Source organism: Fusarium venenatum (genome assembly GCF_020744135.1).
Source record: "Fusarium venenatum strain MPI-CAGE-CH-0201 chromosome Unknown EDB82scaffold_1, whole genome shotgun sequence".
NCBI classification, from domain to species: domain Eukaryota; kingdom Fungi; phylum Ascomycota; class Sordariomycetes; order Hypocreales; family Nectriaceae; genus Fusarium; species Fusarium venenatum.
Genome location: NW_027072129.1, coordinates 9,745,983 through 9,768,760, shown reverse-complemented (window position 1 = coordinate 9,768,760; position 22,778 = coordinate 9,745,983). Strand labels below are relative to the sequence as shown.

The window sequence follows — 22,778 nt, the reverse complement described above, 5'->3', positions numbered from 1 at the left end:
GAGAACTCGTTGAGCATACGACAATTGAGACTTTACCAGGATCTATGTCTCGAGCAATATCGTCTTCGGACTGAAGCTTCCGTAGAAGGAGGTGTTCGATAGGTTCATAATACAACAAAGGCTGCATTATGATGGAGCTGACTTGGAACTATTGGGAGTTGAATAGTGAAGAGGTTCGCCCTGGTAGTACAGAAGAGCAATTACTAAGATATTGTATCACCAATGATTTGGTTCTATCAACGGCTCCTTGCCGTTTATGTCCCGTTTAGTCTGAAAGAATCCGTGTTATAGTGCTTGTGAAACAATCATCAGAATCTTTCTACAGCATCTATAGCGACCAATGGTTTCAGCCGCTCCCGATGCGTTGGAATGGCCAAGAGATCACGATATTTGATACGCCATCGTAATACTTGACGAATGCCGGCTTCGATATCAATCCAGAGCTATTGCATTTCAGCCAATACGAATAGCCTCCGAGGCTGGGCAGGAATTGCAGAATAGTTTTTGGCCGTCCTAAGCAGTTAGTAACTACTAATCAATTAGTCGAGCTAATGATTCATGTTCTGGTTATCCTGTGTGCTAATGCTTGATGTTACTTCTGTACTTTAGGCAAGTCCGGACAGCGCCCCAGCCGCTACACCTCTACAGCACGGGTAACGCAAAGTCCTGGCTCCAAGTTTACATGAAAGAGGTAATAACTTCAATGAAAAGACAATATTGATCATATCTTCAGAAAGCATTCTCTAACAATAAAATTTCTTCTTCTATTTCGGTGGACCAAATCTTCGCATTTAAGCTCAGGCTACAACATATAAATTGCAAACTGGTCCGATCCTGCAGCGAAATCTTTCTCTTGTTCTTCATCAGAGTGGTTCTGCCCTGAATATAGTGTTTTTTTTTTAGCACTCGTCGCTACCGTATGACTCAATATATCGGGAAACAGGGGGCTAGAACAACGATGATGAAATAATCCTATGGTCAAAGTTGATTCTTTTCTTCTTCCAACAGGATTAAACGTACTGAGTTCTCTAAATACTAGTTGTTGCTTTCTGCATTTTTAATATATAATAATAACAATACGCCATTTCAATGCTGACCCGCTTTACATCTTTACTCTACTTTAGTATTTACCTGACATTTTCTCTCTATTATATTCCCCAGCATCTAAACATCGAACACTATGCCACGGTCTCTACGGGAATCATCGGTAGTATCCTCCACTGGAAGATCTCCCCTGTCGCTCAAACGTCGTAGAAGGCGACCCGCTCGGTCCTGCGAACAATGTCGCCGTCGCAAAATCCGATGTAGTTTGGGCCAACCATGTAATGGCTGTGTCCGGGCTAGGGTGCCGATACAATGCTCCTATCGCGACGGAAGTCCCGTTGGAGCAGCTCACGAGACACGGGCCTCACCGGCGACTGAGACGCGACCTACGAGGAGGGATGGGGCTATCGCGACACCGCAGAATCGGACTAACACCACGGCTCAAGATCAAATATCTCGATCATCAAGACCCGACAATAACAACACGCCCGTATTAAATCGTGCAAACCATGTCTCTCAAAGTGTTTCATCGCCTCAAGTATCTACAACTTCATCTTCGACTTCTATTCTACCTTTCATACCAAGACTCCGTCACGTACCAGAAAAGACCAAACTTTTTGGCCAAACACATTGGCTTCATACTGCAGAAAAGGTGAGATTACCACTTCCAGCTCTATTCATGTACAAATCTAACGCTGTTGTAGTTTCCTGTCTCAGGGACATTTCATCCAGTCGAGGTCGAGCCGTCGTGGGAGGACGCCAAGTCAGACTTCTACGATGTCTTGAAAGAAGCTCGCGGTGTACGTTTTGGCCTCAAGAAGCAGTGCTCATCCAACCTTGAACAGCCAATTCAGGACTTACGTGGTACTCTCCCTGCCAAGGCGGTTTGCGATGAACTTGTCGCCTGTTACCTCCGCACATTTGAACCTCTGTACCGTATTATCCACGTCCCTTCTTTCCGGAAGGAATACGATAGACTTTGGGAAAGCGAACAACCGTCTTCGCTACCGACTGTTTCGATGGTCAGGCTGACATTAATCATGGCTATCGGCACCACCTTTGCGCAGTTCGACAGCGACGTCGAGATTAGTCACCTTTGGCGGCCTGCACAGTCGTGGATTCAGAATGCCCAATGGTGGCTTACAGGTCCAAACGAAAAGACGACATATAACCTCGATGGATTTCAGTTGTTTTGTCTACTGATCCTTGCTCGTCAAGTAACCTTCAACTGCCGTGGAGCAACATCATGGCTCTCGGCTGGCTCTTTGTTGCGCGCTGCTTGTACCATGGGTCTTCACCGTGACCCCAAGCTGTTCTCAGGCCTATCGCTCTTCCAAAAAGAGTTTCGTGCTCGATTATGGGCCACATCCTTAGAGTTGGCTGTCCAGTCATGTTTAGATCTCGGTCTACCACTGCATCTTTCCGAGGAAGACTTTGATGCTCCTACTCCGTCAAACTTCAACGATTCAGACCTCGAGTCTAACTCTCCCCAGACGCCGAAATCCATGGAAACTTTTACGGACTCGTATTTACAAATAATCCTTTCAAAATCCCTGTCGTTGCGTGCAGGAATCATACGCTTCTTAAACGACATTCGCCAGGAGAAGACGCATGAAAAGGCAATATCAATGGGAACACAACTACGTGCGGAGTGCAGGGACGTGGCTGTCTTTTTCCACTCAGTCAATCAAGGCCAGGCAAATCTCGGACACGGATCGAGTCTCGAGGCTAGTGAGTTTCATCGCAAGCTGATAGATATTCACTTGCGTCGGTTCATCCTGTTTCTTCACCGCGACTTTATGCTCCAAGCGAAAACTAATCCTCAATTTTATCTCTCTCGTAAACTATGCGTTGAGGCTGCTCTTGTCATTGCATCTGGAAGTAACGGCGTTGACTTGGACTTACCCATGCGGGTATGGGACGACATGTCTCGGCTGTCCTTTGTCGGACGAGGTCTATTCAAATGTGCGTTGAGCTTCGATGCCATGCTCATCCTGGCACTGGAGATCATAAGTGAGCTGCAGGACGAGTCGACGCCAGATCATGAGTCTGAAATTCTCAAAGAAATGGCGAGGGCTGCACGTGTACCTCTGATTCGGGTCCTGGAAGAGATAAGCAAACAGCTTCGCTGTTTCATAGCTCGAGGCAACCTGAGTCTCAAGAGACTTCTGTTCTCGAATGCTCATCTTGCACATATTCGGGCCTCGGAAGCGGGACGTCCAGTCAAAGCGATTGTATACGAGACCGTAACTTCAACTTTGCGCGACTGTGTAGTGATGATGCGTGAATTTCAAGCGACGATGGAACCCAACGAGCCTGTGGTGACCTCAGACAGCTTGACCACCGACTTTTTCGGCCCAGACATGTTTTTCGATGTAAGTAACCTTATCAACATATGATACTCGGCATTTCTAACAGCTCGAGTCAGAACAATATCATGGAGTGGGATATACCCAACCTCCTGGGGTTTCCAACAGTTGGGAGAGACGGCAATTGGCCAGTCATGGATTGACATTGACTTGAAGCATCACGGCAGGATCAAACTCAACTGCAGTCGTCAAGAAGGAGTACTCGAAACACTTGTATCATTATTCATCATAATACGCATCATAAGTCCCTGGGATATCATAAGTGCCTTGCTGCGCCTGCGTGCTCACCCACTCCTCGCTTGCCAAGCCTCTCATGAACCTCGTTTCCAGCTCATGCGGATCCTTGTGCCAGTCACAAGCAAAGTCGCAGTCAGGTATGCTTGTTTCGCCAAAATATTTGCATATAGCAGCATGCCGACACTTGTCGGTATCTTCACAATATTGAGCCAGAGCCTGGAGGCTTTTGAGTCTGGCGATTTGGTTCGTCTCCTCCTTTGAGTCTGACCTGATCAGTCGAGTCACTCGCTCCAGGTCCTCTCGGCTGTAGTACAGGAAGCAGTAGCTCGCGTTGCCGTCTCGACCTGCACGACCAGCTTCTTGGTAATAGCCTTCAAAAGATTTTGGGATTCGCCAGTGAACAACAAAACGCACATTATCCTTGTCAATGCCCATACCGAAAGCTGTGGTAGCAACAATAATATCGTAGCCGACCTCATTATTTATCCAGCGGGATAGTGTCTCTTCTTTGACGTCCTTGGGAAGTCTGGCATGGAATGGTTTCGCTCCGATCCCTTCTGCGCGAAGAGCGGCAGCGAGGGATTCGCATTCATCCCTAGATATTGTATAGATAATGCCTGGAACGTTATCGACACGTTCGTTTACTTGATCGAGTTCCGCTCTCCTTTCACCACCGTCGCGCCGCGCATAGACGCTTTTAATCCACCGAAGAAAGTCGTTGAGGCGGTTGTCTTCTTCGTCTTTGGTGTATCGGATTTCCAAATGTAGGTTCTTGCGCTGGGGGTTCATCAAGAATTGTTTCGTTTTCTCAGGGGTTTGATCAAGCTTTAGTATAGAGAGTACGTCCTGACGAACCTGCGGATTTGCGGTTGCAGTGAGACACATGATTGGCACATCTGGGAAGGTATCTCGGAACCATGACAGACGACTGAAGTCTTTTCGAAAGTCGTGACCCCATTCTGATATGCAGTGAGCTTCGTCAATTGCTACTCGAGCGAGTTCCTTTTGCTTGTAAACTAGCTGCAGACGTTCACGGAAGCGTGGGGAAGAGCACAGCTCTGGTGTGACATAAAGTAGTCTCAGTCTTGGGTGACCACTTTCAAGATCACGTTCGATGCGAACCTTGTCAGGGTAAGGAGTCAGGCTGTTGTAAGAACTGGCTTCAATACCAGAAGCTTTGAGTGCCTCAACTTGGTTGATCTGAGGGGGAGTTAGAGCTTGTCTTAGCGATAATGGGGCCCTCTCTCATACCATCAAGCTGAGAAGGGGAGAAACAACTATGGTAACTAAAATATGGTTAGAGGATAAAAATGTTCTAGATATGCGGTCACTTACTGCCTTGATCAATAACTGCTGGCAGCTGAAAGCACAAACTCTTGCCAAACGATGTGGCAGCTTGAACGTATACATCGTAGCCATCTAGAGCAGCTTCTATAATTTCACGTTGATGAGGCCTGTGAATACCAGTTTGTTAGATCTGAAAGATGAAAAGAATTGTATTGTTTGATCTGCGGCTCACCTGAAATCGTCCTTATGGAATTGTCGTCGGAGAGTGAATCCAATGTCTGTGCACGAGTTGCTTCTTTTTAGAGGAGGCATGATGCCTGCTTTGTGAAGCTCGCGAATGATTCACGACAGTCGCAGTGAAGCAAACATGTGACAGAAAATTGGCTAGTAGTACACCGGAGTTGTGGCTATGACAAGGGTGAACCGTTTTGCCGGCAACTTAGTAATGGTGATTTGCACAGTTTTTTACTGTTAGTGTTATAGTCTGTGTTTGTGTTAATGCAAGCTTCTTTTGGCATACGGAGTCGCATCGGAAGTTTTACTGTTGTTTTGTGAGGATCTTTTTCTACATTTGGCAACTGGATCGTTTACTCGGAGACAGTCCACCGGATCAGCAACCAACTGTCTTGATCAGTGCGCAGTATCCGTGTTGCATTTTAGGTCCAGACCAGGCAGGGTTCAAGGAAGAATGCTATCAACAAAGAACCTGTTACAATAAAAGCGATGGAGAGTTCAAGGTCACGTGGTTTATTGCTACTGTACTCCAGCGAGGTTTCGAAAGAAGATGCAATTGAATGAAACAAATCCATGGCCCAGGATGGCTAATTACCCTCTTTGTTGGGCAATGATATGATATAACGTAAATGACAGGATGTCTTTGAAAAAAGAAGAGCTTTTGTTGTTTTCTACATACCTCTTAGCTTAGTACTGCGTACCTTGCATTACTCGCTGTGGATTTGGACAGGGGTTCAAACTCTAGAGACAGCACAGCCAGACAAATCATTCGGCCGCCCTCCTACATACAGAATACGATCGTTGATGATTGTTGATGGACTTTGACGTTTCATAGGTTGTCATTACCCCTCGTCCCTCGCACCTGAGCCTGTCGAAATCGTGCCAGATTCTATATTCTGACATTCGCCTTCGCTTCGTCTCGTATCACGCATCTAAAAGCAGGAGGTAATAGTTAGTTGGCTTATGTATCATATTCCATCGCTTGGCTGGCATGTAACTGATTCTTGTCTTGACAGACAACTTAGGAGTAAGTAAGCTTGATCCCTCCCACCGGTGAGCATGGGTTCCAACGTTAGCTTCTCTCCATTTCATCTGTATCCCGCTCCTCTGCTCATACTGTGCGTCAGTGGCTGAACCGCAACCACTCAGAGCCCAAATAGGCATGTAGAAACGTGCTTGTTAGTGATAAAAAAGGTTTCTGGGGTGAGGCCACAGAGGAGGTTCAATGAGCAGCCCCGCACTGTGTTTCACTTTACGGCGGAGCTGGAGCAGGAGATGGATGACCCAACCATCTGTTGGCTCTGTGTTTACCCCACTCTTCCACTGAAAGTCCAGCAGTTCCAGTGCATGTCTGGCCTGCTAGCCTCTCCAGCCTCTGCTGACCAAAACATTTTCATCCATGGTAGGATGCAAGTTTACCCCTATCTGATACGCTATCCCCTATCCAAGCTTCCATGAGACATGGGGGACTACTTGCCTTCAGACTACTGTCAGGGGCGGTTCGAGAATGGAACCTGGGAAAAGAAATTCAGAGACAACGAGGCAAGAAATATTGTTCTGTACCTGACTATCTCCCTAATGCTTAGATATGCTCTTGCCAAGAATTCTTTTTTGAGTAATGCTACCTCAAATTCATTGGCTACATCAGCAGCTTTAGGTTGAAACGTGCAGCTCGAGTAACCGAGCGAGCTCCTGACATTCTCTGTCTCTCCCTTTGTTAGACCCAGCTTGATTCTTGTTTTGTTTGACTTTTTGATAACTTCCAGAACCAGAGCAGAGCAGAACAGAGCAGAGCCAAGGTCTAGGGATAATCAACGGGGGTCATCCCAGTTATTTTCACCACCCTTACCTCTCCATCCTACTCGGCTCCTGGTGCTGAACTTTACCAAACACGGCATTTCAATCCGACCTCATTGCCTCCCGAATCTGCATCACCTCATCCACGGCCCTTCCCGCAGCATTCCTCTTTCAACATTTCTGTACAAATCCTATCGCTAGATTGTTTTGACTCAACAGATCTTTTTGGTATCGCCGCTCTTATAATCAAGCTTCAAGCCCGACGACGCAATACGCTCCACCTTGATCCCTATTCGCACGCACTCTCACCTCAATACAACGGGCCAAACCCTGAACGTCGCGCCGCCTTCTGGCCTTGACTGAATTTACAATCATGACCATATCGAACTCGTCGCCCACACAGCCTTGATTGGCCTAAACACTAGAAATAACGACCCGAGGCTTGGCTCCCGCTGAGACAAACAGTCCCCCGTTTGCGCCTGCGCTTTGATTAAAAGACAACCGCAGACACAGCAACAGAGGGGCTTCTGAAACGTCTTATCCTTCAAGCATCGACATACCGTCATTCAGATTCCAACCACCACCCCCTCGATTCGATCGGTTACTCCACCGGCGCGCCATCCCCACGTTTCCTACTTGAGCTGCGCATTCCTCATACTTGAACCGTTCGCCATGGAGCGGCCAGACCGACTTGCCGGTTCGTCCGTCGGTTCTGCATCACAGGCGTCAATTCCCAGAAGCTTGCCCGAAAACCACACATCTGGACGCCGTCCAGTCCCAAACTCAGCTGCCACATCCAACGGCCCTCCGCCGCCTCCTCCTATTCCTAACCTGCGCAGCGTCCCATCCAGTTCATCTCTTTCAACCACTAGCATGTCGGCAGCCCAGGTTACCAATCTCGCGCGCGAGGCTATGCAAAATGCAATCGAAAGCGAAAGTCAAGCCGCAGAAGCTGGTGCCGTCAGCACAGGACTCCGAACCGGAGTCACTATCGACCTAAGTCGTAAAGGCATCCAGAAACTGCCAGATGAAGTTGTCGATATTGTGAAGGGCGAATTAGAACGTTCAGCTTCCAAAAACTCGTCCTCCAACACACGGCCAGATGCCGATACTTATACGGTCTCCAGACTGGCATTGTCTCATAACCAACTGACGAGTTTGCCTGCTCGCTTTTCCGAATGCACATCACTACGATACCTCAACATCCGGGGTAATCAGATCAAGGAATTCCCTATGCCTGTACATCCCCCCTCCCCCTGGATTTAAGTAACATCTAACATCATGACTAGTTGTGTGACCTGACATCTTTGGAAATCCTTGACCTCGGCCGGAACCAACTTCGAATTCTTCCAGCAGATATTGCAAGACTCTCTTCATTGAAAGTACTATCTATACCCAAAAACCAAATACGAGAGCTACCCGTATGCATTGCCGACATGGGATCGTTGCAGGTGATCAAGTTCGAAGGAAACCCTATCAGCTTTCCACCACGAGACGCAATTCAAGTGCAAGCGGCGAGCCCTCCACACGAAGGTATTCAAAAGGACAATGAAGTGACGGAGGTGGCAGTTACTTTGCAGATCAAGCGATACCTGAAGCAATATACCATTAATGGCCGATCCGAATCTGACAACACAGGAGATGAATCGAGCGAGGGTGCGGAAACCCCCCGGTTTCCCTTGAAGAGAGTAGCTAGTGGGCGCTTTCCTGTCAAGGTCCAGGGCGCCGATTTGCCTGATATTCGTTCTCCCAATATTGGATCACGAGCACCTCCGATACCGTCAAGGTCACATTATCGAGGGCTTTCGCAGCAAAACACCGCTTTTCGAAGACCTGGCGTAATGCCATTGACAATCGGCAATGTCAATGAACGTGTTCGCAGCAACTCTGAAAGCCTGCTTCGAGCAGAAAGATCAGATGGTCGCAGCAGGCGCATGGGAATAGTCTCAAGAAAGCCTTCCGACCTCGGCACACTTGACGAGATGCAGGCCAACAACCGCTTTAGTCATTATCGTGGTTTGAGTCACGGTTCTGCTATGCAAGGAAATCAAGCATCAACCAAGAGTCCGGCAACACCAACAGAACCCTACCTCGCACGCCCGATATACGTGAGGCGTCTTTCAATCCTCCCTGAACGACGCAGGGAGTCAAAGATATTTGACCCCGTCATTGAAACTGCCAAGGGAATCCTCTACTCAGTCTTCCAGATTCATCCCATGATCCAGGCGCTAATGGGCTTGACAAGTGACGGCTCAGCCAAGCGTTCCAGTCTCGAAATAGTGTTCTACAACACCAACTCGCATGTTGAAGAATTGGAGCAGGAGCTACAGAAACATGAAAACGCGTCAGCCGAGCCTTATGATCATTCCCAACGAGAAAACGAAAACGTGCACAGGGCATGCCAGACTCTGGTCAGTGCCTATGGCCATGTTTGCACACTTTTGGCCGACAACATTGGTACATTCGTGGATTTTGGAGATGCTCGATATATTCGAAGTCTGCTCATGTCCCTATACAACAGTATCATGGAACTGCGCGTCACTTTGTCATCTGTCAGTGCTGCCGATGTTCGTCGACAAGGCGGACCCAAGGGTGGTTCAACTGGCGAGCGCACTGCTAGACCACATGCGCGAGAACCATCTGCAACTCCCACTATCAGCAGATCCAACGGGGCTCGCAACCGCAACGGTACTTTGGTTCACCATCCAGTTAATCTGCGTGTTACCACCGACGTTCCAGTGCCCACACCTCTTTCTGCAGCATATCTCAATGGCAATGGGCGCACTGCTACTCTTACCTCGGCCACTCCTCGATCAGGAGAATCCTTCTCCTCAATTGGAAGTCGCGGGATGTCATCCGAGTTTACAGAAGAGGATCGACAGTTTGAGCGGATTTTTCTGGCTCTGCAAAGATCTACTGATCTCGTTATGGGCACACTGCCCAACTTCAACGCCCAGCTGGCTGGTGGCTTACGAAATGCCATGTACCAGCGGACTCCTGAAGGTGTTCTCCAGCACTGGAAAGGATTGATTACTATGTGTAGTCAGGTCATCCAGCAGACAGAGATTCTCAAAAACAGACTGTCTAAGATCAAGTTGAAGGAGCCAGGCGTTCGGACGCAGGCAAGTTTCTGGAGTCTCTGCAGCAACTTCAGTCACTCGTGGGCGGACATGATTTCTCAGATCAAGTATGGGCCTAATAGTGTGCCACTCCCCCCCGATACTCGGGCACGTTTGCGACCCATTCAACAGAGTATCAAAGAGACAAGCAACATCATCTACAAATCGCCTTGGCACTTTCTATTCCACCCTTCCGGCACTATGAACGGACAGTCATACCCTCGCGGCATGTCACCTACATCAGTTCCCATCACACCACAGAGTGCCGCCTTGGGGCCTGCAATGCAGGCTACAGTTCCTACTACGCCCTCGAACAGTTCCTTCGCAGCAGCGTTCCATGGGAATGTTTTTGACCGAGCGGACGCCCTCATGGCTAACCCAGGTATCTCCATGGGCCGCAATGGCGGTTTTGGCAAAGGCCACATGGGCTTCAGCTCGCTATCTTCTTTATCTTCCATATCATCTGATGAAGGAATACTTCCCACTCACGGGCCACTCGGCCCAGTACCTCTTCGTCTCAATGGAGGCAAAGTCGCCTTTTAGATAGAGCCGGGCCTCTACTACTTGGATCACCAACTTGAAACAAGCTGCCTAGCGCAGTTACTATTTGTCCTTTGCATAAAAGCAGAGAAGGAAAACCGGGTCTTGTTCTGCATACTTATCGAGGCTCTTTGAACCGGCGCACAAATGAACAAGTATGCGTCCGTAATCATTCATTTATCGCATAGCCTTGGCGTTGGGGTTGCAGCTGCTTTTGAATGACTAAATATCAGAACGTTTGGAAGTTATCTGCATTTAATTCTTTTGGGGCGCGAGATTCTAAAGTTTGTGCATGGGTTAATGTTAAGAAACGTCGTCTTTGGTGGAACAAAAAGTTCGGGGGAATACCCTCATGATGGTCAATATCAGGCTGCTCTGCGAATATAGATATACGGAATCAAGAGTTTTCCTATGGTACGGCAAAAGGCAGAGAAACGTTCCCTTGTACGATACTAGCATATAATGAATCTAATGTGGCTTAAATCCTTTCTGACTATTTTGGACACAAAACTCACAACTTATTTTGTTTTTTATATATAAGAGCTACTGCTGTGGCAATATGTGTTGGCTAATATACAGTGTCTCGAGGTAGATGTAATACAGCCCAAGAAGGGTAGATCCCATGATCTTGTGCATCAGCTGCATGATAGACGAAGTGTTCCTCGACCCCACCAAGATGCAGTGTAAGGTATCAGCAACACGAAACGGCCAAGCTACATCTCTCATTATCTAACGTTATAAACCAATTACTTCAAGCTAAGCCAACAGACCAGCGACTTGGTCTTATATTCATCATGTCAGCTGCAGCGGCTTCTTCGCAACAACCCGCCTCTTCGGCCGCTGCGACAGGCTCCTCGTCATCATCGTCTTCTTCGTTATCTCCCTGCCCGCCGACATCTCCTCCTCCCACAATCGCATCTCCGTCTATCGCCCATGCTCACGCCCACGCGCAAATTCCATCGGCAGCGCAGCAATCGTCTCCTCCATCTTCGCACCTCCAGCCCACGCTCCCCTCGGCCGAGACGCAGCGCCATGTCGCCGAAGCTCGTCGTGCCGTCGTCGCAACGCTGGAGAACATGATGGACTCGGAGCTTCAGTGGCGCGCATCGACGCTGCACTCCAATGCCGCTGTACTGAACAAGCAGGCTCAGGATGTACAGCGTGCGACGGACGGGCTGCGCCGTGAGAACGTCAAGCTTGCGCGTGAGGCCGACGCTGCGGCGCACAAGCTCAAGGAAATTGGCAATGTACAGAACTGGGCTGAGGTGCTGGAGCGTGACTTTCTTGTCCTTGAGGAGACGATTAGGTTGGCAAACGACGATCGTAGCTGCAGCTGTAGTGATTGTGGGAGCTACAGTGGGAGTGGGAGCGAGAGCGGAGGCGAGGATGGTAAGCGGGCTATGGATCTAGACAATGATGCCGATGAGAGGGGAAAAGGTATCGAAGTGAACAAGACACTGAATACCGATATGGAGATCGGTACTGAAAACCATGCGCCGGGTGCATTTTCGGATGCTAGTCGGAGCATGACAGAAGCAGAGTCGAGTGTAGGGAGGGGCGCCAAAGGATCGGATACAGCGTCCATGTCTACGATGTCACGATGAGCCTATGGGAAACGGATCAATCAATGTTACTACAATTCGGGGCACTTATATTATAGGAAATACGGCTTGGCGTTGAAGGTACGATTATACTGCAAGGCATTCTTTACTCAACATATCATATAGCATTAGTCTCAAGTCTATGCACTGTATCTACACCCACACATGACACCATTTTTATCTAGGTATTCATTAACCTGGCTTATCTATCTTTCCAAATCTGTGCCTTCGTTTGCAAGCAAGAAAGTATTTGCTTACAGAAGACCAGGGAAGATGACAAAGCGCTTCTTCTTGTATCGGTCACCGAACTCCTTGCGGTAGGCACGCTCCTTGCCCTTGGCCCAGCTGATCATCTGCGCCGCACCAATGGAGATGAAAACAGCGACCGTCCAGTCACGGCTGACAATGATGATTCCAATCCATGCGAGCACCTCGTACAAGTAGTTGGGGCAAGTAACGATGTTGAAGCCGTAGCCAACAGGGATCTTGCGCTCAGTACCACCAGTGGATCGCAGAGAGGAGAGATATCGGTGAACAAGAGCGTTCATAAACTCGCCGAAACAGTACAGGGCAACTCCAACAGCGTCAATGGCGGGCATGTCGGCCTTGGCAGCGAGCGAGTTGGGGTTGTAAATGGAGTAGGCACAGGCAGCACCAGAGACGGCCCAGTAGAAGAAACTGTTCTTGAAGATGTTCTTCCAGGGCATTGTGTTGGCGGAAAACTTGTGTACAAAGAGAGTCTCGTACTCGCGCTTGACGAAGTGCAGCATGATCATGGCGAAAGTGATCCATTGAGTCTGGGACATGTCGCCGTCTCCATTGCGGTACAAAAAGGGGCGGGCTGCGACGAAAAGGGCATGGAAAATGAGGGGACCCAGGTATTCGACGACGAAGACGGTTCTCCAAGGAATTTGGTAACCTGTTGCATTGGTTAATAAGTTTTAAGTTGTCATTGTGCAAATTGATGCTTACCCATATCCTTAATGAGGACCTCGCCAGCTGCAACTACGGCGGGCTCATCGACGAGGCGAGCCTTGCGGTTCTTGAGGGTCTTCTTGGTAGTGGGATCATAGACACCAATACGGTTGTGGTCACCGAGCTTGGTCTCCTTTGCGATCAAAATCTTGAGGTCCTCGACGGTGGTGTCGGGTTGGACCTCGATCGACTCTGGAAGGTTCTTGATGGGTTGCTTCGGAGCTGTATAGTGTTAATTACCAGGCCAGACAGGACAGCGGTGATGCGGTTAGGGGTTGAAGCGTACAGCGGTTAGAGATGGTAAGAGTCCTGAGGGAAGCCATCTTGATCTTGTTTTTCTCGAACTAAACAAGTTTGGCAGAAATGGAGGAGAAGAAGCAAGATATCGATCATGCAATGGGGTCGGATGTTGAGGACAACCAGGAAATAATTGCTGGCCTCCGTGTCGTCAGGGCGAGATTAGATTAGGTACGTACCCTTTTTTCTAGACCTCGGTTTAGTCTTTTTGGTGGGGGTACTAAACTTATTCCCCTGTGACCCCTGGAATAAAATCCTTCTACTTTGTTGGGAAGAGGTTGATTGGTTCTGTCACTTACACCAGATCCATGTCTGTAAGCTTGTGATAATTGAGCCTCATGAGTACCGAAAAGGGTGTAGACAAAGCTGACATATTCTGTCTAATATAGTACACTTCTTGATCTTGATGATTCTTACGTGACTCGACATAATTCCAATTAAAACTTGCATGGCTGGTAGTTCAAAGAGAGTTGTAAGGACAAAGAAAGAAAAGAGATGGCGTCTTATTTCAATGAACTGATAGTCGATCAATAATTAAGGTAAGTAGAGTAGAATGTCCTCAAAAAGATAAGAATTGACAGAATATGGTTCTGAATCTTACACCTCCTACCTATGTTTGCTCCAAGGCAAATGCATGTTCATCTTCGAGACTTTCAACTCGCCTTTAACTCTTCAATCACAGCAAGTCGTAGACAATGGAGCATATTAAGATGATTGTGTGGTCTCCCGAAGTCGTCAGAGTACTTCTTTTTGGCGACAATATGACCCTTTGAACTCTGATCTTGTCGGTAGTCATATTGAAGAAAAGATATCACATCAAGTTCCTGTTGCGGAGGCTGTCACTGAATCACTGAGTGCATGTCTATTGATTTAAGAACTTGTATTAAGTAGCCTAAAAATAATACGAAGAAAATAGTCTACTGCTGCCTTGATTAAACAATAATCAGGATCGCCCAGCACACCAACCTCATCACCTTCGACCACCTCAAGATCCTCTCTACTCACTCATCTCCTCTAATAGCTTGAGATCACTACTTTCCCTCTTTCCCTCTCCCATTTTCTGCATCTTTTGAAGCTCAAGATTGTTCATATCTGCCTTGTGCCGGCCAGGCACGGCGGTTTGTTTGCTAACATTTCACTGGCAGCTGGCGATCAGCTGCACACGCATTCACGTCCAAACCACGCGCGTCTGCTTCGCGCTTGGGTTCTTTATTTACCTCGCGACTTCATCATTAAATATCTGCTATACGCGCCTAGCCGAACTTGTCACTTTTTATATTGGTTCAATGATGCTGCCCGTCCTGCCCACCCAAGACATCCTAATCAACTTAATTGTTTGCTCATTGTTTAGATTCTAAACTCAGATTTTCTGGGTAAGAGCATACATTTCAAATAATAAATAATAAATTCAAACTAACTTTAGTACTTCTTCAGGTTTATCGTAGTGCTCTGGGCAACAAAGTGCGACCAAAATCAAGCACATTGCCATCTACTCGCATATCATCCAAGCCTATCAAGCACGTTGTGCCTACTCGAGGCCCAAAGAAACTTTGTCTTTCGCTTTTGTAGCAGTATCTCTCTTCGCAATATCACATGTGCATCAGGGCTGGCAAACATGAATCCTTGCGCACCCACGTTCGTACCGACCTTGGAGGATGGCTCTTCTAACGAGGACGATCCCCTACCTCTGCCAACGAAAATGCATCGTTCAGCTCAGAATATCCTCCTAAAACCACGCCAGAGCATTGAACTTCCTTCTATCACTATTGACCCGGACAAATACGACACAATGTTCCCTGCCCTTCAGGGAGTTGACAGGCGAAGTGTTCGAAGTCCAAGACTGGTAAAGAAGCGACAAGACAAGAGATCCCAGGCATCCAAGCTGACAAAAGGCCAGGCCCGACGATCAAACTCGGATGACGAAGAGCAGACAACCGTTAAGTACGAGAAGTCTGAGAATCAGAAGGCTGAGAGTGAGAGCAGCAAGGTCGATGGTGAGAGTGTCAACTCTTCTTCTGAAGAGGTAGAATACCTCAAGCCAACTATCTACACTCCGAAGAAGTCCCTAGAGCTACTCAAACCAACCGTCTACACTCCTCCAACTTCGTCTCGAGAGAGCCATCGAGCCAGATCTGGTGTGGCCAAAAGAACCGGGAGATCATCTAATTTAAGAAGCAGCACTACATCTCCCAGACGCACGTGGAGGCCCTCTACTCCTCATCCAGAAGGCAAGCCACGAGGACCAAAGTCTCATCGTTCACTTACCCCTATCAACATACCAACGCGATATCTGCCTTCTGCGCCTTTCCCACCCCTCTCTTACGGTCAGTGTTATCCTGAATGCCACGGTCAAGTACATCACCATATCGACTACCCACCGTTCGTGTCGCCGCCCATGCCGCCTCTTATGGTACCTACCATGATGCCGTTTGCAGCTTGGCCAATGCCTCCGAATATCGGATGTCCCCCCGATTGCGAATACCAATTCGAACGGGTGTATGGACCTCTGCCGAATGAAGATGGCGGCGCACTCTATGGACCGCTTCCTCCACAGGCCTATCTCCATCCCCAGCCGCAATCTCGACCACCAATGCAACAACAGAGTCGAATAGAAACAGAATACGATTCACACCCGCGGTCTGCTTCTCGTTCGTCTACCGAGATGGATGATCAAAACCGCCCCTCTCATATCAGGTCGGTCAAAGGCCACCATGGGCAAAAACCAAACATGCTAAGTTCCGTTCTAACCGCCAATGGTCCTTCTGGTGCCACACACTTGAAAACGCAGGTTGAAAAGATCAAGCAGGAGAGTAGAGGGGTATCGGCCATTTCAAACAACGACAAGCATCCTGATATTTAGATGATGTCGGTGCCTGCTGGTAAAGACCGCCAACTTCTTGGCGTTGTTTGCAACGATGACACCAAGCGGGAGCAAATCGGCAAGGAACTTCGAGAGGTTGCTGAAAAAACCAAGACCACCGGTTTCATTCCAACACGACAAGTCAAATCTGCGCAGGATTCTCCCAGCGTCTCTAGAGCTGCCAAGATCAACATTAAACGGGAGAGTCAAGCCCATGCTCAGGAAAAGTCTCGAGGTACAGATCAGAAACCTAGCAACCCGCCCCAGAACGCTCCCACAGGCCCAGCTTCTACGCGCACTCTAGCTCAATCGTTTAGCGCAACCGTGAAGAAGGCTTTGAACTTGAATGTATCCGAGTCTGGTACTTGGTCTCAATCCAAAAGCTGGACCAGCTTCGCTACAAGGGAGCGTCAGGCCTTTCAGAAGATGATGGCTAACCTGCGCTACATGAGCGCAGACCAATCTCCATTTGTTCCTCAAAGCCCGGCAGAGCTGACGGCTTTTAAAGCAGCCCTGGCGGAATCGGAGACGAAGAAACTCGGACAAAAGGTACAGCAGCGTCTCAAGGAGACCAACTCCAAGGATGTTGAAGGTACCAAGGATAAGAAAAAACCCACGATGAAACTCTTGGGTGGTAAGAAATTTGAGGACCATCTTTCACCTGTTTTCGCAGCCGTTAACTGCTTCAACAAAGCACGGATGATGCCGCCTCATGGGGCCGAGTGGCCGTCTCTTACAGAACTGAAGGAAGAGGGAGACAAACGTGCTAATCGAGAGGGCCGATGTTTGCCTCTTCCTCGAATGGGTCTTGTTGCTCACAGATTCTTGCACTGGGATGATGAAGCATATGACTCGGATGGGTCAATTCATTGGGACAAGAAGGTTGTCCAACTTAGACTCAGTTCTCTGTGCCCTATTACCGGACACGAGCCTTCTATGCTTCCACCACCTGAACTTCAAACCGACGAGGCTCTGTTCTTACCTGCTGATTTGCTTCATGATATTGACATGGTCGATATTGAGAAAGAGGAGAAGGAAGAGGAGGGCGGAAAGAGCTTAAAGAACAAGAAAGCTGAAAAGAAGGAACTTTCAAAGTAGGCTTCAGGTGAGAATGACACGAAGATAGTCATGAACGAGCTTATCAATCCTATATCTTCTTACAGATTGGAGTTGTCAGCGCCAAGTATTCACTTGGTTGCGCTTTGGACAGGCATTGAGATTTCAAGAGGATTAGTTTTAGACTCTACTCCTTGCTGCTATCACATTTGAGAGACTTCAAAGATCGGAAGCTGATAGTTTAGAGATAGAGTAAAGCATGATGTATTGAAATAAACAGAACAAACTCGCTGCGTAAAGATCACTAGAAATGCCCATAACTGCACTAATAACACATCGTAAAGTCCAAAGATTGCCCGTTTGATGATAGTTAGCTCAGTGTTATGCTATTGGTCGATGAGTCAGCAAGTGGAGTTAGGGCTTTCAACACCTCGGAATGGAACATCCCAGTTCCGATTTACCGAAGGTGCACATACTCACAGGATTTTGGCAATCTAGACTTTGACCCTCGTTCCGCCAAAAAAGTTCACTCCTACGACCATCCGCCAATTCGATTGCCTGGTGAGCGCCAACATCATCAGGTAGGTTGCCAAACGACGAGAACGAAGAGACGAATTCAATACGCGGCGCTGCTCGACGATATCCTCATCTCGAATATCCTGCTCATTGAGTTGCTCTGCTCTTCTCTTCTCCCCCCGCCTTGAAAAAGACGATTTGGCTAACCATCTGGGACTTTTTCTCCCATCACAGAAACCGCAATCATGGGTATTTCGCGTGACTCTCGACACAAGCGCTCCGCCTCCGGTGCCAAGCGTGCCTACTACAGTGCGTAATAATTCCGAAAGCCCGTATGATCCTTTGGACATACGTTCTGACCTTTCACAACAGGGAAGAAGCGCGCTTTCGAGGCTGGTCGCCAGGGTGCCAACACCCGTATTGGCCCCAAGCGCATCCACACCGTCCGAACCCGAGGTGGTAACCACAAGTACCGTGCCCTCCGTCTCGACTCCGGTAACTTCGCCTGGGGTTCCGAGGGCCTGACCCGCAAGACCCGTGTCATTGCCGTCGCCTACCACCCTTCCAACAACGAGTTGGTCCGAACCAACACCCTCACCAAGAGCGCCGTCGTCCAGGTTGATGCCGCTCCCTTCCGACAGTGGTACGAGGCCCACTACGGTCAGGCTCTTGGCCGAAGACGCCAGAAGGCCCAGGCCGCCAAGGAGGGCAAGACCGAGGAGGAGGTCAAGAAGTCCAACGCCGTTGAGAAGAAGCAGGCTGCTCGCATGTCTGCCCGCGGCAAGGTCGAGAGCGCCATCGAGAAGCAGTTCGAGGCCGGTCGATTGTACGCTGTTGTTTCCAGCCGACCCGGTCAGTCCGGCCGTGTCGATGGTTACATCCTGGAGGGTGAGGAGCTCGCTTTCTACCAGCGCAAGCTCCACAAGTAAGCTTGTCATTAAAAGCTGATGAAGAAAGGAGTGTTGGCCCCTGGCATGGTGTTCAAGGATTTCTCACTGTCTCATGGTTAACGACAGAATGAGGTTAACATAACGCATCGGAATGGGTCCTTAAGGAAAGGAATAAAAAAATTTCTTGCGCTGAATTTAATGTCATGATCAAGCTCTCTTCAACTGCAAAATGTGACTTGTGATTTATTGTTTCATCTATTAAATTGTACATCGTCCGGATTCCCTACCCAGAGTATCATCTGTCCTACGCCACCTTACCAACCTCTGTCCAAGGACTATCAAAAAGTAAAAATAAAAAACTTGCAAACTTCGCCTCTCATGTCTACACAATGTCGTTGCGTTGGGCGGATGGATTTAGATCATAAATATTTGTGTGGGGTGGCTGAAAATGATTCTGCCTTCGTCTTTTCTCCGGGTTTACCATCATTACGACATGCCTGATTCGCCATGTCCAGTGAACGAACCATCAAACACCTAGGCAATAACCAGCCAGCTTGTCATAAGCTAACAGAATCGGCTAAACAAGAATACTTTATACATGAAGGATGGTCAGGGACCAAATAACCAACCAAGGTCGTGTGTGTTGAAAAGGCATTCCTACGCAAATTGACGTTTCAAGTCAGTCCACTTGCGGTTGAGGGTCTCGTGCTGAGAGTTGATCTGAGAACAACATGTTAGTAACTCATCGTGGTGTGTTGGAGCAACAAAGATACTCACCTCTGCATAACGCAGCTTGGTCTGAACCAACTCTTCTTCTAGCTCGCCCAGCTCCTTCTCCAGTCTCTGGTTCTCCTCATGGACATGCATATTGCGTTTCATCAAATCATCACGCTCGAGTTTCCATCTCTCTTCGAGATCCATCGGTTGCTTCTCGATGACAATCTTCAACTCGCGGACCTGACCTCGCATGCTATCATTCTCGTCCTTGAGCTCCTGGTTTTCGACCTTGGTATGCACAAGTTCCGTTGCTAGATCGGCCTGTTCACGATCGCAAGCTTCAACTCTCTCCTCCATCTTCCGGAGCCTGATGGAAAAGCTGTGATTGGCTGAACGGAGTTCCATGAGTTCATTCTCGCGGTCTTTCTCGGCCTTGGTCTTCTCTTCCCATTCAGTGCTATAAGCTTTGAGCATCTCCGGGGTGATCTGGACTTCGCAAGCATCTTTGACGAGCTGATCTGCACGGTAGACCTCTTTATCCATACTGGAACTTGAACTTCCAAAGAATCCATTCTCCAGAAGGCTGCCCTGGCTGGGATCCTTGTCAATATACACATCGAAAAGCTTATCCTTCAAGTATGTGGTGAGCTGCTGCATGTCAGACAACCCTAGGAGGATGCTGGCATTCTTCTGCATCAAGACGATACCAAAGCGCAAGATCGCCGACAGGCCCTCGGAAAAGATCAAATCATAAATGCGGAGAACCAATTGAAGGGGAAATCGATAGGCGAAGAGCGTCAAGAACCACTGGGTAGCGTAAAGGTGAGGCGAGATCCCCTTTCGGTGGAGATGGCAATAGAGTGCTGGCTCAAAGTCTTCCAACAGACGTTCGAACTGGTAAAGATGCATGTGCAGCCCGGGCATATCCTGGATGAAAAGATCTCGTAGCTTGTAGTGGTTCATCAACCGCACCAGAAGACAGAAAGCTTCTTGCTCGGGCATCTGGAGCTGTGTCAGTATTTTGAAAAGAAAAAAATTAACGGAAACGCAATACTTACGTTGAACAGCAAAGGCATGATGAGGAAGTTCATGCCTTGGGCATATCCAACACCTTCGTCGAACAGAGCATATGCTTTGCAGACACCAAACAGGCCCTCTTGAAGCCCGGCAGCTGCTGCATACTTAGAATAGCTTGTGCGAGCACCAAGATCACGACGAATCGTCTTTTCAAGTTTTTGCAACGAAGCAGCATCCTCTTTGTCCTTTCGCTTTTTCTCAGCCGCGGCCGCAGCTTGAGCCTTCAGTATTGCCTCTGCATTCTTCTCATTTGGGGGAGAAGATGGACCATTGCCTGAATTGTCCGAGTTAATAGAGGAAGCGGAAGACGCAACGGCATCTCCACTGTGAACACTGAGGTTTCCATTACTTAGCGAGCTGGCGGTTGTGCTGTGACTGTTGCGGTCCTTGCTCTTATCTGTGCCCCGAGTCGCCAAATCTTTGTATACTAATTCGAGATCGTCGTTCTTACTGTCAGCCAGCACCTGCCATACAACACCACGAATGGCGCTAGGAATGCCGGTTGCAATAGCTTTGTTCAGTTCTTCGGCGCTTGTGCGAGCCACAGCAGTTGGCCCCTCATAAACAACAGATTGCCACAAGTCCCAGTCGACTTTTTCCTCTGAAATAGCAGAGGGGCCGGCGTTAACACCAGAAACTGTACCTGGCGCTAGGCCAGAAATGGGCTGGGGGACAGGAGATGATGGGGGTTTATCTTGAGTTTGTCCATCATCGCCAGGCAAACTGAGGCCAAGTGCCCCGTCATATTTGACATTCTCACCGCCTGCCAACGCACGAGCAGCCTCTTCCTGTTGTCTTAGTTGCTTGAACCTGTCTTGCAAAGTTACCTTTTGGACAGGATCGCCGGGTAGCGAGTCTCCATCCTTCTCTTCCTCAAGTCGACTCAACATCATTTCGGGGTTACTAGCAAGGGTAGCAATAGAACCGCCTGTGTTTCTTCGGCCAGTAGGAGGCGGTGGGAGGGGAGGCTCTCTTTCTTTACTCGAGCTTCGAGAAAGCCAAGAGAAGGGGCTTGTTAGCTTTCGACTAGGTGGTGGCGCCGGTGGGGAAGGCGCAAGTGTAGCTGTCGGTGGCACTGGGCTTTTTGCAGGCTCAGCGGCAGGCGACCATGGCATAGAAGGGAGAGAGATGCTATTCAGTGAAATTGTTTTGCTGACTGGCTTCGGCGGGAGGTCTTTTGGTACTAGCAGTATGTCAGCATGTGTCATTTGACAAAAAGTCAACTAGGGATTTGCCGTACATGGAGATGGAGGCGTATCGTCGTCAAGGCTGACATTATCCAGGTTCAATGTGTTGGAGATACGTGAGGAGGCCACGGATGCTTTCCGTTGCGATTGCCTTTCGCGGATGCTACTTGCAATGCTGCCAGACTCAGAGGCAGTTGCCTTGTGTTGGGCGAAGCTGGGCTCCTGGATATCCTCTCGAGTATACGACTCCTCAGACCGCCTATCAGCTTGCTCTTCTGTTGAACTGCTAGGAGCTTTAACATGCGAGATGGTTCGTTTGGTAAGTGAACGTGTAGGGGATTGCGCTACAGCATCTTCAAACTTGTCGTCCGCGTCAGAAGCCTAATGTACTCGGTTAGTATCCGAATGAGATAAGGGATGCAGTCTGTTGTGTGACTGGCATAGCAGTGTTCGAGAAAGGAATGTGAAAAAGACCTACCGACACACTGTCGTCAGACTCCATGCCAGACGAGAGCCTCTTGATATTGGTATCGATTTGCGATGGCTTCTCCTCGGGCTTCTCCTCGGGCTTCTCCTCGGGCTTCTCATCCACCTTCTGCTGCTGCTTTTTTTCAGTGCCATCGTCGGAGTCATCCTCGCTACTATCTTCAAACTTGTCTTCAAGCTTCGTTTCAGTCTTCTCTGTTCTCTCGTCGGGCTTTTCATTGGTCTCTTCCTTGTCCGATTTGTCCTCCATCTCAAGCGTTATTTCTTGCTTGTCCGGTGTCTCTGTTATATCTTTTTTCTCCTGAACGTCTGGTGCATCGTGTTTCTCTTCTGTGTCCTGTGTTTCCTGCTTCTCTTGTTTCTCTAGCTCTGGAACGGGATCGGGACCGGTGTGCGATTCGATCACAGGCGAAGCGACTTCCTGCGGTTGCGACATGGTTGTGGATGTTGTTGTCGTATGAAATCTGAGTGAGAGTTGCAGTCTTCGTG

General features: G+C 48.6%; 8 protein-coding genes across 8 annotated transcripts; 5 read left to right on the top strand and 3 right to left on the bottom strand.

Moving 5' to 3' along the window:
- Positions 1–697: 697 nt before the first annotated feature.
- Positions 698–3,567, top strand: EDB82DRAFT_458474 (fungal-specific transcription factor domain-containing protein; the record flags this gene model as incomplete). The annotated part of the gene is made up of 3 exons (XM_065607858.1): positions 698–1,696; positions 1,749–3,419; positions 3,463–3,567. The coding sequence occupies exons 1-3, from the start codon at positions 1,181–1,183 to the stop codon at positions 3,565–3,567; spliced, it is 2,292 nt and encodes a 763-aa protein (XP_065465918.1). The 5' UTR covers positions 698–1,180.
- On the bottom strand, positions 3,538–5,449 carry EDB82DRAFT_103582 (P-loop containing nucleoside triphosphate hydrolase protein). The gene is made up of 4 exons (XM_025736754.2): positions 5,170–5,449; positions 4,986–5,104; positions 4,902–4,936; positions 3,538–4,850 (listed from the first exon to the last, which is right to left on the bottom strand). The coding sequence occupies exons 1-4, from the start codon at positions 5,247–5,249 to the stop codon at positions 3,633–3,635; spliced, it is 1,452 nt and encodes a 483-aa protein (XP_025588012.1). The 5' UTR covers positions 5,250–5,449; the 3' UTR covers positions 3,538–3,632.
- Positions 5,450–7,640: 2,191 nt separating this feature from the next.
- Positions 7,641–10,630, top strand: EDB82DRAFT_421901 (RAM signaling pathway protein-domain-containing protein; the record flags this gene model as incomplete). The annotated part of the gene is made up of 2 exons (XM_025736765.1): positions 7,641–8,207; positions 8,258–10,630. 2 exons carry the CDS (start codon positions 7,641–7,643, stop codon positions 10,628–10,630), a joined length of 2,940 nt encoding a protein of 979 aa, XP_025588013.1.
- Positions 10,631–11,185: 555 nt separating this feature from the next.
- On the top strand, positions 11,186–12,358 carry EDB82DRAFT_492041 (uncharacterized protein). Its single transcript, XM_025736787.2, has one exon. The coding sequence runs from the start codon at positions 11,422–11,424 to the stop codon at positions 12,229–12,231; it is 810 nt and encodes a 269-aa protein (XP_025588015.1). The 5' UTR covers positions 11,186–11,421; the 3' UTR covers positions 12,232–12,358.
- On the bottom strand, positions 12,359–13,618 carry EDB82DRAFT_492040 (3-oxo-5-alpha-steroid 4-dehydrogenase-domain-containing protein). Its single transcript, XM_025736798.2, has 3 exons — positions 13,490–13,618; positions 13,201–13,425; positions 12,359–13,147 (listed from the first exon to the last, which is right to left on the bottom strand). Exons 1-3 carry the CDS (start codon positions 13,524–13,526, stop codon positions 12,483–12,485), a joined length of 927 nt encoding a protein of 308 aa, XP_025588016.1. The 5' UTR covers positions 13,527–13,618; the 3' UTR covers positions 12,359–12,482.
- Positions 13,619–15,115: 1,497 nt separating this feature from the next.
- Positions 15,116–17,562, top strand: EDB82DRAFT_565436 (uncharacterized protein; the record flags this gene model as incomplete). Its single annotated transcript, XM_025736809.2, has 2 exons — positions 15,116–16,318; positions 16,361–17,562. 2 exons carry the CDS (start codon positions 15,116–15,118, stop codon positions 17,456–17,458), a joined length of 2,301 nt encoding a protein of 766 aa, XP_025588017.1. The 3' UTR covers positions 17,459–17,562.
- Positions 17,563–17,921: 359 nt separating this feature from the next.
- Positions 17,922–19,033, top strand: EDB82DRAFT_492032 (40S ribosomal protein eS8). Its single transcript, XM_025736821.2, has 3 exons — positions 17,922–17,997; positions 18,167–18,241; positions 18,305–19,033. The coding sequence occupies exons 2-3, from the start codon at positions 18,178–18,180 to the stop codon at positions 18,859–18,861; spliced, it is 621 nt and encodes a 206-aa protein (XP_025588018.1). The 5' UTR covers positions 17,922–17,997; positions 18,167–18,177; the 3' UTR covers positions 18,862–19,033.
- EDB82DRAFT_492028 (rab-GTPase-TBC domain-containing protein) lies at positions 19,016–22,369 on the bottom strand. Its single transcript, XM_065608402.1, has 5 exons — positions 22,282–22,369; positions 21,857–22,184; positions 20,598–21,799; positions 19,600–20,541; positions 19,016–19,542 (listed from the first exon to the last, which is right to left on the bottom strand). Exons 1-5 carry the CDS (start codon positions 22,303–22,305, stop codon positions 19,480–19,482), a joined length of 2,559 nt encoding a protein of 852 aa, XP_065465917.1. The 5' UTR covers positions 22,306–22,369; the 3' UTR covers positions 19,016–19,479.
- Positions 22,370–22,778: the final 409 nt, after the last annotated feature.